Raw genomic sequence first — 19,445 nt, forward strand, 5'->3', positions numbered from 1 at the left:
TGTTCCTGCAACACATCTTCCGCCTCCACGGCCTGCCGGACAGGGTGGTTTCGGACTGCGGGGCCCAATTCATGGCCCGCTTCTGGAAAAGCCTGATGGCCGCGTTGGAGGTGCAGGTGTGCCTGTCATTGGCGCATCATCCAGAGACTGATGGGGAAACAGAGAAGGTCATCGGCATCCTAGAACAGTACCTCCACTGTTTCGTAAACCAGCAGGACAACTGGGCCGAGTACCTTTCCCTGGCGGAGTTCTCCTTTAACAACTCCCAACACACCTCCACCCAGATGACCCATTCCATGCCAACATAGAATACCATCCATGGCTTTTCCCTTTGTCGATTTCGGATTCCCCTGTTCCCGAGACCCAGGACTTCCTCTCAGAACTGCAGGCAGTGCAGCAACTGGTGCGTCGGCAGCTGATCTGGGCGAAAGAGGACTATAAATGGGTTGCTGACCACTCTCAACAGGCAACGCCACCGCTGGAAGTTGGAGATCAGGTATGGCTTTCCACGAAACACCTCCCCACGGACCGGCCAATGAAGAAACTGGACCACCACTTTATCGGTCCCTTCTCCGTCGAGGTAGTCATCAGCCCGGTGGCCTACCGGTTGACTCTACCATGCTCCATGTGGCTCCACCCTGTTTTCCATCGGTCCCTCCTGGCCCCTGAGGCCCCATCGTGCCATCTCCAATGCCCAATGACGCCTGCCCCCCCAGCCACAGTTGACGAGAACGACTCCATGACATATGAGGTGGATAGCATCCGGGACTCCTGTTGGCTGAAGGGGCGTTTTCAATATCTCATCACTTGGAAGGGATACGGGCCCGAGGATTTCTCTTGGGTGGATGCTTCTTCGGTTCAGGCCCCTGACTTGGTACAGGCCTTTCATGACCAGTTCCCATCCCGACCACATCCCAACCATCAGACTCGGGGGAAGGGCCCTGCGGTGGGGGATAGTGTTGTGAATCCGCCCCCCAAGGCTGACTTATCGGAGGGAGAAGGCTCCGAACATGAAGGAGTTGGCCAGGCCTCCCTCTCTAGGACCTTCCTCTCTGGCAATGCCTCAGGTGTCTCCCGAGGGAGGAGAGATTGGCCAGGAGCCAGGTATCTCCTCACAATCAGACAGTGATGGAGATAAGTCTTGGCTGGATCCACGCCAGTGTCGGAGAGACAAGTGCACACAGCAGAAAAGGAGGCGTGCCAGAGATTAAGCTGAGTCACTGGACCACACCCCACAGGGGATATAAGGGGGTGAGGTGGCCATTCAGACTCTGTGATGGACAAAACTAACTACTAGCGAGTCACATTGTATCTTTGCAACAACGATATCTGCCTTGGAATTAATACGGACTGGACTTGACAATTCTTGAACTGTGTGTATCTTGTTTGGCTTAATCTGTCGGAGGAACAACCCCTCCCTTTATGGATAAAGTTCTTGGCAAGCAGCTACTGGGTTGCTGCTAATCCTCTTATCAAAAGAATTTGTTGTCTGCCAGTTTTATTTAACCCCTGGATATCTGTTTGTGTGCGTGTGTGAGACAGGGACAGAACAAGACCTGAGCAATAATTTTTCATCGTCTGCTACCATTTGTCAGATATATATTGATGGTCGTGCTCATTTGGTTCTATGAGGAAGTTATTTGGTCAATACAGCTTCAGGTTCAAAAGTTGTTTTATTATTTACAAAATATATACATGCATACAATAATGAACAGGGTGTCCTGTTGCACCTTTTACCCTAACTGTATGACTCAGATGTTGAGAGGAGAGATAAGTTCACATGTTGTCTTGCTGAGAGATAGATGAGAGAGAGAAAAAAAACAGGGAAGATGTCCAAGTAGTTTCTGGGTAAAAGTCCAATAAAAGAGTTCATTGGCTGATATTGTCACATGTGAGGTCTGTAAAGACTTAACCCCATCTAGTCTCTGGTGCATCATATGCAGGCAATATTCTGACACTGATATCATAGATACTAATCTATACAACCAGAAAAAACAATAAAACATTTCTTATCTGAAAATTAGTGGTGTATGTGTATGTATGTGTGGAGGTGGCAAGAGTTTTGGGGTGTGTTTTGACAATTTGCGCTATAATTGTGTAATGAAATTTACAGACCTGGGTGAAAGTGTGAAACAATTGAGTTTTAATCCGCCTTAGGCATGAAAGATAGCTGGGTGATCTCAGCTGGACTCTCTCAGTCCAACTCATCTCACAGGATTGTTGCTGTGGAGAAAATAAAAGGAAGATATATTGAATCTATGTTCTGCTTTAAGTTATATGTAAGTCTAATAAAGCTGGGATATAAATAAATATAGAAGAAGCAGATGTGGAAAGTGCCAATCAGCCAAGGTATTATTTTTAGAAGAAAGGAACTGATTCTTAATTTTTTTTAAAAAGATACACTTTCTTGGCTAACAGTTCGCAGAATTTGAACAATCCTTAGTTCCTACAGAGAGATAGTATTTTATTTTTTGCCTTACATGTAACTTTTTTCTTTAACTTGTAATGTACCTGACAAAAAGAGAATGATCCTGTCAAGATCACCTTTTAAAAGTTTTTAAACTGGTAAGTCAATTTATTTTATTATAGCACAGAAATTTAGAGAACAAATATGAATAAAATATGTTCACATCTGCAATCACAAACCCTGCTAAAAGCATGATAGAAGATAAAGCTTGAAGGGAAATGTTGAGTTTCAAAAACAACATTTCTTCATGCCATGCTTTTTAAATGTTTACATCTTTGGCTAGTACGATGTTTGCAATTCAGAAGTTTGACTGAATATAAGTGACTTGTCTTTGTACAGTAGTTCTCTGCTCTGTGTTTCCTGGACAACTAACTGATAGTTCAGCTATATCAGTTCTATATAACAGTTATTCAAGTTACTGAAATTTGAGAAAAAACATTAATTTACCCGTATGAAAAATATTTTTTGTAATGTTGTAAAATTTGAGTCTGTTCATGAGTTTATAGTAGAAATATGTACATATACTGGATAATAACCTGCTTATAGTAATTTAAATTAGAAGGTTATGCTGTGAGATAAAGCTGGTTTCTATGTGGAAAGTAGAATAGTTTTCTTATGTTTGGTGCAGGCTTTTTTCAAGATGATGTTGGAGTAAAACTCGGAGCAGTTCCAGCCTTGTAATATATACATGTGTGAATATATATACACATAAGGGGATATTTTTAATAGTTTCAGAGAAATGGGAATAAAATAAATTATTACTGGTCTATCAAACATACTGCCAATGGGTATCTTAAAACAGTTTTATGCTATCTTCCAGGCTTTCTTGTAACTGTAATGGTGTAATTTAATTTAATTTAATAAATAAGTAGGAACCCAAAGATATACAATCCTTAAAACCATTTTATAAGGATGCCATTCAGACTCACAAAGTAGTAGTTTAGTGTGTTGTTTAAAAAATTTTCTAGAAAAGACAAATTATTAGAAGCAACAAAAATAATACAGAATAATTTCATCAGGTCCTTTTCAATAAATGATGGTTTTCTGATTGGCTTCTATTTTGCTATGATAATCTGTTAATAGATGAACCCCACCCATGACATCCATTTTGTGCTTATCCCTACAACATATTCCAAACTTCCAATTTGTCTACCAGCCCAAAATTGTTGCCTACTTCTGCCAAATAAATGCTACTTGTACACCAAGAAGTTTATATTTATGCATTTGGTACATATAGGCATACTAAATAATACTGGTTTCCCATAGGAATGAAACTATTTGTATGGAAAAAATTCAAGGAGGACAATGATGCTTATAGAAAGTATTTGATGAGGTTAAATGTCCCACTCACCCACCCAGACAGCAATAATTTAGCCGTATCTGATTAGCTGCATCTTCAGATTCTTTGTAATGCAGGGACTGATTCTTTTTCAATTTATGCAGTGGTTGAGAATGTGAGTTCTACATCAGAAAACTCACAGGGGCCCCAACTAAAATAGGTGCAGCTGTTGCTGAACTGTAAAACCTGGATGACAAAGTTTATGTTCAGTAGTGAGCTACGCTGGAGTCTTAGTTCAAAAGCATCTGAAAGACCTCAGAGTCTCTATCTTTAAATTGTAAAATCACTGAATCATCTTCAGAGTTAATTTGTTTTGAAGTTATGAGTTTAAAAATGATTGCATCACTTGGTCTTTGAATATGTTTTTAATTTGGGTGGGGAACCTTTGCAGTTGTTCTTCTTATTCTTCCTTCCTTCTTTGCTTTTACCTTTCAAAACTGTTTTCCAATGCAAGTAAAAGCCAGGAATATCATTTTAGGGCAGCTCCACATTCCCGTTCTTTTCACTCCACAAACTTTTAAAAGCAAATTGAAGGTGATCCATAAAAAGAAAAGAAACAGTATCCAGGCTCTTTTTTCCTATGAATAGAGAGAATGGGCGTTGGTACTTACCTGATACGCCTCTTCTCGGACTGTCGGGCACGGCAGTCAGGATGGGTGGTGACTTGGTAGAGTTGCTATTGGACCGGGTTAACTTGAAAAGAAGAAAGTCCCTCCTCCTGCCTGCTGACTGACAGTTTTGAGACAAGGGAGTAATTACAGGAAGACGTGTCTAGGGAGAGAAACCAACAACATTAGAAGACCCCAACCCCCTCCCGGAGGAGCTAGTGCCGGGACCGGCCTCCCCATGCAGGGTGGGGCTGACTGCCGTGCCCGACAGTCCGAGAAGAGGCGTATCAGGTAAGTACCAACGCCCATTCTCCTCCAGTCGGGCACGGCAGTCAGGATGGGACATACCAAAGCCATGTGTCCAGTCGGGAGGGAGGAGGCCGGTCCCAAGCTAGGAGGTTGAATGGACGCCTTGGAGGACTCTACGTCCGAAGGCCGCATCCGCCGACGCAAACGTGTCCAAGCGATAGTGGCGCACAAAAGGGGAAGGCGATGTCCAGGCTGCCGCCCGACAAATTTCTTCAATGGAGGCTCTGGTAGACCATGCTGCCGAAGTGGCCGCACTCCTTGTCGAATGTGCAGTTATTCTGCGTGGCACCGGAAGATCCGAGGCTTCATACGCCGCTGAAATGCACGCCTGAATCCATCACCCCAAGGTGGTAGAGGAAATTTTAGATCCCAAGGTAGCTGGTAAGAAGGATACGAAGAGGGCGTCCGAACGCCGGAAGGTCGCCGTACGGGAAACATACACCTTCAATGCTCGACGGACATCCAGGGTATGCCATCGCCTTTCAAGAGGATGTCTAGGGTTAGGGCAGAAGTTCGGGAGCACCAGTTCTTGTGCTCGATGGAAAATAGAATTTACTTTTGGGATGAAAGAGGGATCCAATCTCAGTACCACCCGATCCTGGTGGAAGATACAGAGCTCCTTACGAATGGACAGAGCTGCCATTTCAGAAATCCTGCGTGCGGAGGTGACAGCCACGAGAAAGGCGACCTTGAAAGAGAGGTGTTTCAAAGAAACGTCCCTTAGGGGCTCGAACGGAGGAGCTGTAAGAGCCCGGAGGACTTTGGGCAAATCCCAAGACGGGAAGCGGTGGATTGCAGGAGGACGGATGTTGGTAGCGCCGCGCAGGAACTGGCGAATCAGCGGGTCCTGTGACATTGGCTCTGATGAGGAACCGGACAAGACTGTGGAAAGGGCCGCTACCTGTCATCGAAGCGTATTAGGAGAAAGACCAGAGACAAAGCCCTCCTGCAGGAACTTGATGACGGAAAGAACTGATGCTGATGTCGGAGAGATACGCCGCCTTACACACCACAGAGAGAAAGCTCGCCAGGTAGCATCATAAATGCGGGTGGTCGAGGCCCGTCGTGCCGCCTGGATGGTTGAAATAGCGCCGGCCGAAAGGGGAAGTCTGGTCATAAACTCCCGCTCAATCGCCACGCGGTGAGATGGTACCAGTGCGGATCTGGATGTTCCAGCTGTCCCTGCTTGAGAACCAACAGGTTGTCCGGTATCCACCAAGGAGGCACCACCGACAGCGATCTGAGATCTGCGAACCAGGGGCGACGGTTCCAAGAAGGAGCGATGAGAATCAGTTCCACGCGTTCCTGGAGTAACTTCCGTACCACTCTGGGAAGCAGGTTGACTGGGGGAAAGGCATAAAGAAGTTGATTGGCTGGCCAAGGACTCCGCAGGGCATCCACCGCCTCTGCCCCGGGACAGGGAAACCTGGTGAAGAACCGAGGCAACTGGTGGTTGGTGGCACTGGCGAATAGATCCACCATTGGGAGTCCGAAACGGCAGACCAGTTCCTGAAATAGTCGAGGAGAGATGGACCATTCTGAGTGGTCGACTGGCGCCCGACTGAGTGAGTCGGCTGTGCGATTCAGAACTCCGGAGATGTGGGCCGCTTGTATTGACACTAAGTAGCTCTCTGCCCAGAGGCCTAACTGTCGTGCTTCCTTCATCAGAGCTCTGGAGCGGGTGCCCCTGAGACGGTTCACATGCGCCTTGGCTGTTACATTGTCGGTTAAGATTAAGACGTCCCGACGTAATACTTGGGTTTCGAAGGCCTTTAGAGCCATGAAGATGGCCCGCAGTTCTAGCACATTGATGTTCATCCCTCATTCGTGCGATGTCCAACGGCCCTGGGCCAGGTGGGGCCCCAGATGAGCTCCCCAGCCGGACAAGCTGGCATCCGTTGTGATTTGGAGACAGCTCGGTTCTCGGAACCTGGAACCCTTCAGTAGAGCTGCTGATGTCCACCAGGACAGGGACCGTATCACAGAGGGGGAAAGCACCAGTACCGTGGCTGAAGAGTCCCTGTGTGAGCGTTGGAAGGGCAGCAAGGCCCATTGTAAGTCCCTACTGTGCAAACGGGCCCAAGGGACTATCCCAAAGGTGGAGACCATCTTGCCAAGAAGTCGGGATAAGACTAAGATAGAAGAAGACCCTTGGCTCTGAACTCGGCCAGCTAACCCTCTAAGGCTGTCAACTCGGTCAGGAGATAGAAACACCTCCGATGACAGAGTATCAATCACCGCCCCCAGGTGAAGGATCCGGGTAGAAGGAGATAAATGGCTCTTAGCGACATTTACAGAGAAGCCATGAGACTGGAGAATTTGAAGGGTCCTAGATAGGTCAGACTGTGCTTGCTGCAATGATCTTGATAAGATCAAAACATCGTCCAGATAAAAGGACACTCTAATTGGAAGCGTGGCTACATAACCCATAAGGGCCGCCATAATTTTAGTAAAGGTTCTTGGGGCCGAGGATAACCCGAAGGGCAAGGCCCTATATTGGTAATGTTTATTGTTGAAACAAAATCTGAGGAATTTACGGTGTTCGGGAAGGATAGGGACGTGGAGGTAGGCCTCAGTTAAATCCACAGAACATAAAAAATCCCCTTCCCGAATGCCAAGTAAAATTGACTGCAAGGAGTGCATCTTGAACCAGCGGTAAGTTATGTGCCGGTTCAAGGATTTCAAGTCTAGGATAGGACGCCAGCCCCCCGAAGACTTTTGAACTAAAAATAACCTAGAGTAAAACCCTTGACCTAATTCGGAGGAAGGCACTGGTTCGATTGCTTTTATAGTTAACAAGTGATGGATCGCCGCAGAGACCAGGGGCCCTTTGGCACTATCAAAGGACACTGGACAACGAATAAACCTATTAGGTGGACTGGACAAAAATTCCAGGGAAAGGCCGAATTTAATGGTATCCTTTACCCATGCATCAGAAACTGTATCCTCCCAGGCCTGGGAGAAAAGGGCCAGATGACCCCCAAGTTCCTCTCGTGAAGAGCTACTAACGAGACCGTCGAAAGGGACGGTCCCTACCGCCTCTCTGACCTCTCTTGGGGGGATATCTGGGGCCTTGTCTGACCTGATTATCGTGAAAGTTCCCCCGTTGTTGGAAGGCACGATGGGACCTCTGTTGGAAATAGCCGTCTGAAGCTCGAAAGGACTGCGTACGAAAGGAGCCCGACAAGCGACCGTCCGATCTTTGCGACATGGCTGGTAATATCTTCCGGTGATCCCGGGTCTCGATTAAAAGAGGTTCCAGAGGAGGGCCAAAGAGCTTGTCACCCGAATATGGGGCTGAAGCCAGGCGCCACTTACTACGAACGTCGGCTTGCCAATATTTCAGCCAAAGCAGCCGTCGAGAAGTGACCGCGGAACCAATGGCCTTGGCAGAGAATCTGGCTGCAGACAAGGTGGCATCCACAGAATACTCTACTGCGGCTAGTATCTTGTTAATGTCATGGTGTGTTCTCACCTCAGAGGCCGGAATCCGTTCCTGTAACTGCTTCAGCCATAGGATCGAAGCCCGGTTAAAAAACGATGCAGAGATGCAGCTTGGACGGACCAGGCAGCCGCCTGGTGGCCCTTGATGAGAGTACGTTCTGCCTTTCTCTCCTCCGGACATAGGGATTCCTCAGCGGGACCTGAAGTAAGAGAAGGGGAGGATAAAGCCACAATCGGAGCATCCACGGAAGGGATCTGCAAAAGAGAAGCATACTCCGCCGCCAAATTAAATAAATGCCTATCCAGGCTGTTAGGGATTGGCCCTGTACTGGGATTCTTCCATTGCCTCTGCAAAACGTCTGTAAATAACTTAGGGGCTGGAACTATCTCCGTTTGTACTGTAGGCACGTCAAATAAGGAGGAAGAAGATGTGGAAGTCCCAGGTTGAGGTTGGTCGGAGGCCGCAGGGAGGCCAAGTCCTGTGGTGATCTGGGCCTTGTGTAACAGAGATCAGAACATCTGCGGCCGGAACAAACCGACAAAGGAGGGTTGGTCAGGCTCTAAGCCCTCATCCTCCGACAAGTCATTATCTATGACGGCCTGGCCCTCCTCCCCTGACAGTGATCCCTGGCTGTCTCTAGACGGGGAAGCTGCCCTAGCAGGAGCCTGAGAAGAGGCCTGCAAGGGTTGAGAGCTGACCGAAGGCGCCTGATGGCTCAAGTACTCTGAAACTTTAGATGATGCTCTCTCCTGTAACCCCTGGGCAATACCCTGTCGTATGGAATCAGCGATTAACTGAGCTAAGGCAGGGGTAACATCCAGCTTCTGACTTTGAGAAGCCTGTAGCTCAGGATTTCCGATTTCACTAGAAACAGCTTTTGGATTGTGAGACACTTGGGCAGGCGCAACTACAGAAGTCTCAGTCGGAAAAACCGTGGCTGTGTCAGGTACCCAGGAATCCCCCATAACGAAGATATCTGGAGAGAGAGGAGGTATTGGGTCGGGTTGTGGTAAGGCCCCATGCCTGGAAGAAGCCTGAAGGGACTCTGAATTTGAGGAATCCTCTGGAAGCCCTTTAGAGGAGGAAGCTGCCTTATTACAAGCTTTTTCCATGGCCCTGTGTCTCCTCCGTTCATCTCTGGACATAGGCTGCTCTTGAGAAATACTCGTTCTAGATTTCTTAGATTGAGAGCCAGAGGAAGATTCCCCTTCAGGGCCTCACTGTGGGTGAGGGCGTTTCCCCTTCTTGCCTTTAGTAGAAACAATAATATCAGCCATATAGAAGGTTGAACAAAATGGCCACCGGGACAAGGCAAATGGCTCACAGTAGTGACACAAAATGGAGGCTGAATTAGCCAAGGGCTCCCAAATGGCCTCTCACTCTCAGTTCAATAGGCCCCAACTGTGACAATGGACTGTACTCACTGCGCCCAATCGAAGCTCAATGGTTAGGGCAATACAAAGAAAAGTGCTAGCCAGCCAGTCGTAGCACATTAAAACAGCGCCGAGGCCGCCCACACGCCAAACCAGGCACACGCTATCCAATTGAGCCGTTCTCTGTCTTCAGAGGCTCGCGCTGTCGCCGCTATCCCTGAGAGCCTCGCTCCGCTTCCCAGAGGCTCCTGTTGAAGGCGGTGAGCAAACCGAGTGCTAGCCAGCCGGCAAAGCACTGGAATAGCGCGGAAACACGTCGCGCTAACAAGCAAGCCGCCGGGCGCTCGAATGCTGTAAATAGCGCTCCTTCGGCTGCAGGGCAGAATGGCCGACGTGACGGAGCGAACTCGTGCGCGTGGCAGGTGGATCGCCAGCCGGCAATTTCCACCTAGCGAGGTGGCATGGGAGCTAAGCAGCTGCAACGCTGAGAGAGAATCAGCCTCGCTTGTTTTTCTGCCTTCTGACGAATTTCGCCCTTTCTATAATTTTTTTTTTTTTTTTAGTTAGGACTGACAGAAGTCTCCCTAAACACGATCGGTCCTGACTCGACCGAGTCGAAAAACTGTCAGTCAGCAGGCAGGAGGAGGGACTTCCTTCTTTTCAAGTTAACCCGGTCCAATAGCAACTCTACCAAGTCACCACCCATCCTGACTGCCGTGCCCGATTGGAGGAGAAGATGGAAACTGGCAAAGCTCTCACCAATTTCTCTGCATTCACTTTGTTTGGGTTACTAAATGGAAAAAGCACAGTTGGGAAACTGGCAGATAGTAGTGCAATGATGTAGATTCAAAGGGCAAATCATGGGTCCATAAGTGGCCCGTTTGAACATTAAACCAAATGTATCTTTTCATCAAGAGTTATGCAACAGTTGTGGAGGAAACTGCTCAGTTCCAGGAGAAATATGCTTCAAATTATTTTGCCCTTCAAAACAGATTTCTTCATTGCCTTCCTCCTTAGCATTACTCTTAACAGAGTTGTATGACTACTGCAGGGATGGGTTCTACTTACCTTTACTACCGGTTCGCAATGGAGCTGTGTGCACATGCTCTTCTGCGCATGCGCAGAAGCATTTTCATGACGTCAGGGTCAGTGGGCGGAGCCTCCTGCCGGTTTTATTACCAGTTCTATAGAACCAGTGCGAACTGGGGGCAACCCACCACTGGACTACTGACCACACAAGGCCCACACCAGACTTTTTGGGACATATTGTCTAGTGATTTTTCCAGTTGTCCTTTAGGAAGGCTGTTAAAATGGACTTGTTTAGCAGAGACTTTTATCTGGCATGGTTCCAGTGGATTGAGAAGCCAGCAAACATTTATATAGGATGTACTATTGAGTTGCTTACTTGTTCATTGAGACCTCATTTTGTGTATACAGAATAGAAACATAATGAATGAATGAATGAATGAATGAATGAATGAATGAATGAATGAATCATCAACAACTTCATTCTAAAAGCACAGGGGACCAAGTGCTTCGGGAGATAAGTTCAGATGGGTACCTTATACATCTGAAAGCTCAAAGCATCTATTTTTCCTTAGGTACTCCAATTTTCCTCCCCTCCTTAACACAAAAGAGGCTTTTATATTTTCCAATACTCCCCAAATGCAATAAAGGCTCCACTGGATGGAACTGCAGAAATGAGAAATCAGTGCTGGCAAGTTGCATGTGACCCCTGTAATTAGATTTTTGTTTGTTTGTTGTTTGTATACAGTACCTATGTGGCATTCAGGAGCTGGGAAAAGAAGTAAGGGAAGATTCTTTTCAAAGGAAACACAAAGCCATTCCATCTGAATGGCTTAACTCTTTTTAATTGTTTAATTTAATTTGTTCTTAAAAACAGGAGTGTTTTAATTAGTATGGACCAAATTTATTTAATACGTTTTAAATTGTTTTTTAAATTTTATATTGTATGTGTTTTATCTTGGCTGTTCACCACCCTGAGTCCTTCGGGAGTAGGGCGGTATATAAATCTAAATAAACTGAAACTGAAACTGAAAAATTAAAACAAAGCAAAACCCTCAATCAATCAATCAATCAGAATAGAGCTGGAAGGGACCTTGGAGATCTTCTAGTCTAACCCCCTGCTCAAGCAGGAGACCCTATACCAGGGGTGTCAAGCTCACGTTGTCACGGCAGCGTCACATGACATATCGGGACCTTTTCCTCCTTCGCTAAACCGGGTGTGGCCATGGCCAGCATGTGATGCATCTGGCCTGCAGGCCGGGAGTTTGACAGCCCTTCTCTATACCATTTCAGACAAGTGACTGTACAGTCTCTTCTTAAAAACCTTCAACCTTCAGAAGTATCCACAACTTCTGACGGCAATAAACAATACTTTCAACTACATTGCAGCTGAACTAGAATTACATGGACTCATTTTCCCAGTGCTCATAGTACCCTGGAGCTTCTTTCTGACTGGCAAATAATCCAAATATAGGAGTGTCCTGATCAAAGCCTGGGTATTCCTTGTCAGATCATTTTTGGCTATTCCCTTTGTAATGATGTACTGTCAATAAATGTCTCACTTCAGAAGACACCTTGCAAGGATAGCCACTCAAATGAGTCCAAATTCCAGAGACAATAATAATCCTTCTAGTAAAGAATAGTTTTACCTCTGACATCCCTCTCCATTCAGTACTCCACTCAGATCACACTGCTAGAAGGGAGGGCTGCTCCTGACCTAGCTCTAGAAATGGGAGGAAAAACATTGGATGGCATTCCAGCTCAGCGACCTTTGCATATAGGAAAGATGAGTCCCTCTTATTCCCCACAGACAGCCCTAGTATGAAATGGGAAAGTGGAACATGCATTTCTCTAAATACGGGATGAATCTGCTTCTTGCTTTTAACCTACCCCTTAGATACATAATTTTACTTAAATAAATAAGGAAAATAAGAAGGGAAATAAAAGAATAGGAATTGAAATGTATTAATTAATTTGCATCATTATTCTAACAATAAAGAGCCTACAAAAATGCAATCATGGCCAATATTCCTTAACATACTCTGCCTTATTGGGTAAATGGTGACTTAAGTAAATGTATTTTCATTAGCATTTTGATTTCTTTTTGTAATTTCTGTAATTTTGTAGAAATTGAAGTATCAGAACAATTGTCCTGAAATTGTCCCCCCCCTTTATTTCTAATTAAAAATACCTTGAAATGGACTGTTCAGCCTTATTCAGCCTTTTGCCTTTTCTCTACTGAAAATGTCAAATAATTCCTATATCCTCTCCCCACCTTACCAGCTGCAGTAAACAGACAAAACAATGATAGTGTACTGAATTTCCTTCATGACAAGTATTTGCACACTTCACTCTTGAAAACTCAGTATGACAAGAAGGGGAGTTCTAGCTGCAGCTGTTTTTCCGGCCCTTCACACTTGCTGCTAAATGTAAACAGGCTTAGTGGGCCTCAGCTGGCTCCCAGTTGCTATGGGATGGATTGCTTCCACCACAAGTTCAGAGCAGGAGGTAGTGTAGTTATTTGGTACACATTGAGATTTTCAAGGAGTTCTAGCAGCCAGAAAAGAATCAAACAAGCTGATATATGTCCCTTCTTATGCATTGCTGTTGCTTAATATTCCTGATACTCTTGAAGCATCTTGTTCCCTAATATTTCCTGCAATTCAGCAGCTCTTAACATTGGTTCTAGCTTCCCAGAATGCCACATTGCAGTGATGTCTACAGGAGCAGTTACCAGCAGTGTTAGCTGAAAACTATGGCAATGAAGAAATGTTGTGTGTGTCATATTTTGTCCTATTTCTTCATAGCTGCAACTGGCAGAGCTCCTCTTAATTTGACAAAAGGGAAGGGAGGGAGGGAGGGAGGAAGGAGAGGCACTTCCTTTTCTCCAGGTCTCATTTTCCCATGACTCAGTCATGATTCAGACCTTGCAGTGCTCCTCCTCTTTGCTTCTTAATTTGTGGTTCAATTGCACAGATAGATTGCTCAGAAACCAATAGGTGGGATGGTTTTGCCCACAGATAGAGCAACTAGATCACATGCTAAAATGTAGGCAATTAAATTCTGATGACCAGATGAAATTGCAGAATAATTCTCTGCATATCCTGTTAACTGGAGATCTTTACATGATGTTTCTACAATTAAACTCAGGTATAAATTGCTTTTCTTGGTCTTACTACTATTATTATTATGATTGGTTGCAGTTAGACAGATATTTAGACTGGATTTGATACGTTGTACACATATCAAGTCTTTCCCAAGGATCTGGGATAGCTGAATATTATCTGATATTATTAAACTTATCATTGCAAGATGTAAGCTGTTCCAAATAAAACTGCCTTTTGCAACTGAGTGACAGTGATTTTGTCAATGCTGATGGTATTCAGATGGTATGACAGATGGTTTGGAATTGCATCCAAGGCATCTATTACTATTACTACCTTCTTTTGCCATGTCTTTCTACTTCTATTTGTAGGTTTTTATATTTTATGATTTTCTCCTGTTCTTTTTCTATTCTGCTGTCTTCAGCTACTGCCGTGTCCAATACCCAGACGTTTTTATCTTTTTTAATCAGCAATTATTACATTTTGGGTATTACGTGGCAGGTATTGCTCTATTTAAATTCCAAAACACTTTAGCTTCTTTGTTTTCTATTACTTTGTCTAATTTGGGTTCTTACCAATTCTTACAGTCAAATGATATTCCTTGCAACAATGAACCACTGTTGCTACTTTGTTATGCCGCTGCTTGTAGTCTGTGCAATGTTTTGCAGCATGTATACAGACGATTCACTGTTTCTTCAGCTTCTTTGTAAAGGTGGCAGTTGCTGTTTGTTTCTGTCTTCTTAGTTCTGGCTTTGTATGCATTTATTCTTAGAGCTTTTTCTTATGCAACCACAATTATACCTCTGTCTCTTTCTCCAACTTTCCTGCTCTTAGCCATTGTCAGGGCTTAGTATCTGCTTTGCCTACAATTTTCTTTAGAGCCATATACTACTTTGCATTGCCATGTCTTTTTCTGTTCTTCATTTGATCTTACTTATAGGCCAGTTTGATTTCTTTAGCTTGGTAAGCCTTCATAGTATACAAGCTTCAGTGGATCTTCTGTGTCCTTCAGATATTCTTTTACTGCTCTTTTTTCTTCTTCATCTTTCTGTTGTAGTTGCAACTTTATTATCATACAATAATAAAATATGGAAGTATTATTATTACTGCTGAATCCCTAAAGACTCTGAACATAGTATACTTCTACTATTAATGTAGAGATATTTCTGAATGTTCTCCGTTTCCCTAATTCTGTTTTAAAACTCTGTTCTCCCTCCAACATCGGATGATGTTGTTCTCTTTCATTCCTCAGGGAACAAGTACATGCAAGCCTTTGTGACTATTTTCTTCAATTAACTCCTGCCACGGGGATATGTCCTTCTTGAAAGTCTAAGAGTGATAAAAGTTCCATTGGAAAAGTTAGGTAAGTAACTTTGAAGCATAAATACGTTTTATGAAAGTACATGATTTGATAGTTCCTTCATTTCTTTTTATTAATTTATATTCCTTTATTAATTTATATTCTGGCCTTTGATTAATTAAGGTGACGATAACAATTAAAAATAACTATTCTAATTTGTGAAGGAAAAATGCAGAATTATTAGTTATGTTAATCAAGAACTTTGTCAAAACAAAAAGGACTGTGAAATTTCTGGTTCTTCAGAATTCTAAATCAGATAAGATGGAAAAGAAGCTGGTCTCACTATCAATCATCAACTTTCTTCTGAATGTTTGTAGAATGAAAATTGTAATATTGTTGTACAAAATAGGAACCCTGATATTATTATGAAGTTTCACTTCACAATAAAAACCTAAGATAAATAAATGGCGAGTCAGAAAATCGTGTATGTAGTTCAAGCAAATACACTACTCCCATCACTGCTTCTATTGGAATCCATTGGAACCTGTGGGAAAACAAGTTTTCATTCCAATTCACATTCTTCTCAGCTATTTTCCATTTCAGCCATAAGGCTATATAAGTTGCTCCTTTAATAATAGAAGGATTTAATGTTGAAAATGGACTCTTTTCAGATATTTTATGTAAATTTTATGTAAAAATATGAAAATCTTCTCAGTGACTAATATCCCGTGAAATCTGATTCGACTTTTTGTTAAATGAATTCAATGCTAGGGATCCAAGATTTTGGAAAGTTAACCCTCATTTGGATGTACTTGCCATTTAATGTATTTACATGCGTGAAAGCCATATTACAGCTCAATTAGTGTATATAGAGTTTTCACTATTTTGTTGTATCTCCAAAAATAAAACTCTTTTCAATGGGCACAATGGGTTAATCAAGTGCTAGGAGCTGCAAATCGTCAGTGAGTCATTTTTTCATCTCAAATATGGTAAGATTTATGAAGATGAAAAGTGATCTTTTCTTTCCCTGGTTAAAATTCAATGTGTTCTCTTATATATGGAAATCAACATGGTATTGTTACTATTATATGTTTCCAATATTTTTAAAAGCTTTGCATTGTCTCCCTTTAATAGTAAACAACACTGTCTTTTTCAGTAACAGGGAACAAGATGGACAATCTAATAAATGGAACAAATGATGTATCTACCACCACTGAATATGACTATAGTGATATGGTAACACCATGCCAAGCGAAGGCTGCCCAAAAATTTGGTTCCAATATCCTGCCAATCCTTTATTCTTTGGTATTTATTGTTGGTCTTTTGGGTAACATGCTAGTTGTACTGATTCTAATCAAATATAAGAAATTCAAAAGTATGACTGATATATATCTATTAAATTTAGCCATTTCTGATTTATTTTTCATTTTCTCAATCCCATTTCGGATTCATTATGTAGTAGATGAATGGGTATTTGGAGATGCAATGTGCAAAATTATTTCTGGAATCTATTATTTAAGCTTCTATAGTGGAAGCTTTTTCATAATCCTCTTGACTATTGATCGGTATTTAGCAATAGTCTATGCAGTGTTTGCATTAAAAGCCAGAACTGTATTCTATGGCATCATCACAAGCATTATTACCTGGGGCCTGGCAATTCTAGCCTGTTCACCAGGAATAATCTTTAATACGGCACAAAGAGAAAATGGTAGGATAACATGCTCTTTTCATTTTTCTCATCAAAGTCACTTTGTATGGAACATGTTCTTTACACTGGAACTGAACTTCATAGGCTTGATTTTTCCAATGATGGTTATGACTTTCTGCTATGCATGCATCATAAACACTTTGCTGAAATGCAGAAATGAGAAGAAGAACAAAGCAGTCAGGCTTATTTTTATCATAATGATTGTTTACTTTCTTTTCTGGGCCCCATACAATGTTGTTCTTCTGATCCAATTGTTCCAAACTGATTTATCCCTTGATAACTGCAGCAAGTTAAGTGGTATCGGTATAGCAATTCAAGTGACCGAAACACTTGCAATAGCTCATTGCTGTATCAATCCTGTGATCTATGCTTTTGCTGGTGAGAAATTTAGAAAATATACTATTACCTTTTTCCGAAAACATGGTGGTCACCATCTCTCAAAATACTGTATGTTTCTATACCGAGAACCTCTGGAACGGGCCAGTTCCACGTACTCTCATTCTACTGGAGAGCAAGACATTTCAGCAGTCTTATAAAGCATATATTTAGGGGAAAAATGAGTGTTTTTTATTGGTGCATTTTTATGGATTTCTGCAGTACAGGTAGTCCTCAACTTATGACCACAACCGAGCCCAACATTTCTATTGCTGGGTGAGACATTTGTTAAGTGAGTTTTGCCCCATTTAACAACCTTCCTTGCCACAATTAAGTAAATCACTGCAGTTGTTACATGTAACATGGTTAATTGAATCTTTCCCATTTACTTTACTTGTCAGAAGTTGGCAAAGGGGGATCATATGACCCAGGAACACTGGAACCATCATAAATATGAATCAGTTGCCAAGTGTCTGAATTTTGATCATGTGATCATGGGGATGCTACAATGGTCATAAGTGTCAAAAATGGTCATAAATCACTTTTTTCAGTGCCATTGTAACTTCAAAAGTGTCACTAAATGAACAGTTGTAAGTCAAGGACTACCTGTATTGGATTTAAGAAACTCCTTTCAAAGGAGTCAATACAATTTTGATGTGAAAAGGTATGTTGAAAGGTATGGATAAAGATTTGTTTTGCTATGTTAATTCACAAACCAAGCCATATATCAATGTTCATATAACATCAGTTGAATAATTGTAAATGTAATAAGGCACTTTGCAATAAGAGAAAAGAGCCTTTCTTGGGCAAAGCATATTGTAGTTGATTGCATTTGAGATAAGTTTCAAGCATCTTTTGCAGCAGGACATATGTTTACTAATTCTAACACAATATGAATGACTATGTAGGTTAGTTCAGTGACATTTAATATGCTCCAGTTCCTTATAAAAGCAAGACTTCCTCTTCTCTAAGTCCATCAAGGCTGCAATTCTGCCCATATTTCCTAGGAAGAAAACAGCTACAAGTTACAAATTGAGCTATACACGGTGGTTTTGTATTAATTTTAAATCATTAAATATTGCTTGCTCAAATTCTGGATTCTTGAATTTTTTTATTTCATAGGTTCATGGATCATAAATGGGACATTGGGGTAGCTCATTCCATTATAACATGACATAAAAAAGATTCTCCATCCAATGGGAAAAACAGTGCAACTTTAGAAGACTATTTCAAGGAGCCAGGGAAGACTCTAAGTGGAATTAGGATTCTCCAAAGTACTTATAAGGTTTCAGTCAGATTGAAATTCTGTAATGTGAATTAAATACTTCTCTATTAAGAATGACTTCCACTACCATTTACCCAACAATTATTCTGGAATTTTCTTTGGTCTGAGAACATCAATAATACACTCACATTTGCAATGTTGTACAAGTCTGGTCAAAGACACATCCAACATACAAAAAGGATATTTTGTGCTGCAAAAAGCACACTCACTGAGGAAAACTAGTAACATTTGGATCTTTTCAGCTTAGAAAAAAATCAAATGCACAAAAGAATACCAAATAGAAATGTGGTTAATGTGTTCTTCCTTACAGTATATAAATGTTTGCTCAGTGATTAAGCTAAATAAATGTAAACATGTAACCCAATTTGCAGCTAAATTAGTATTGACATCCAACAATTTCATTTTTTTAAGGGATGCTTCAGCCATCAAATCCCAGAGATCTCCTGCACAGTAGATGGCATCATTATCCATACGGTGTAAAGAGATCATATGGGAGAAATTCCTTCCTTCCTTCCTTCCTTCCTTCCTTCCTTCCTTCCTTCCTCCCTTCCCTTCCCTTCCCTTCCCTTCCCTCTGGGAGGGGGAGTGGCTCTGGGGTAAAGGAGGTCCTGAGAGGCCTACAGAACCACCTGCCCCGGGCCTCCCAAATCCTTCCACAAGGGACCCTGTGCTCCATTGCCTGTCCTCTGTGGTCTCTGCAGGCTTTGGGAGTGATTCCCACCCCTCTAGGTCCCATTCCTCCTCCCCTTTCCATCCCAAATCACCAATCACTCAATTGTCTTCTGTATATCTCTGGAGCTTCCATTAGGGAAGCAGGCCACCCCAGCACTTTAGCATCTCTGCAGGTCGCATGGTACTATCCTGAAAGTGGACACCATTTTCAGAGCACCCACAATTCATTGCAACTGCCCTGAAAGTGGCACCTGCTTCAAGGATAAAACCTAGGGATACTGAGAAGTAGAGTGACTGTTTTCCCCAACACAAACTCTGGAGGTCTGAAGTTCTACAGAAGGTAAATGAATGATCATTGACAAGAGTTGGGGAGGAAGGTCTGTGACTGGTGGAGCAGGAAGCAAGCCCAAGGCCTGCGAGGACTCAATGGGGCA

At 43.0% G+C, this 19,445-nt stretch overlaps 1 protein-coding gene across 3 annotated transcripts; it reads left to right on the forward strand.

Annotated features, from left to right (window-relative positions):
- Positions 1–2,401: 2,401 nt before the first annotated feature.
- Positions 2,402–18,145, forward strand: LOC132710219 (C-C chemokine receptor type 5-like). 3 transcript variants are annotated; one of them, XR_015734248.1, is made up of 3 exons: positions 2,402–2,565; positions 14,924–15,034; positions 16,128–18,145. XR_015734248.1 is itself a non-coding variant. In XM_087894204.1 (2 exons), exon 2 carries the CDS (start codon positions 16,142–16,144, stop codon positions 17,213–17,215), a length of 1,074 nt encoding a protein of 357 aa, XP_087750330.1. In that variant the 5' UTR covers positions 14,919–15,034; positions 16,128–16,141; the 3' UTR covers positions 17,216–17,336. The 3 variants fall into 3 exon arrangements, 1 of the variants encoding a protein (XP_087750330.1); XR_015734247.1 differs by lacking the exon at positions 2,402–2,565 and adding an exon at positions 13,581–13,717; XM_087894204.1 differs by lacking the exon at positions 2,402–2,565 and having other exon boundaries at positions 14,919–15,034; positions 16,128–17,336.
- Positions 18,146–19,445: the final 1,300 nt, after the last annotated feature.

The sequence above is a fragment of the Pantherophis guttatus genome, chromosome 4, assembly GCF_059756535.1.
Source record: "Pantherophis guttatus breed Tessera chromosome 4, ASM5975653v1, whole genome shotgun sequence".
NCBI classification, from domain to species: domain Eukaryota; kingdom Metazoa; phylum Chordata; class Lepidosauria; order Squamata; family Colubridae; genus Pantherophis; species Pantherophis guttatus.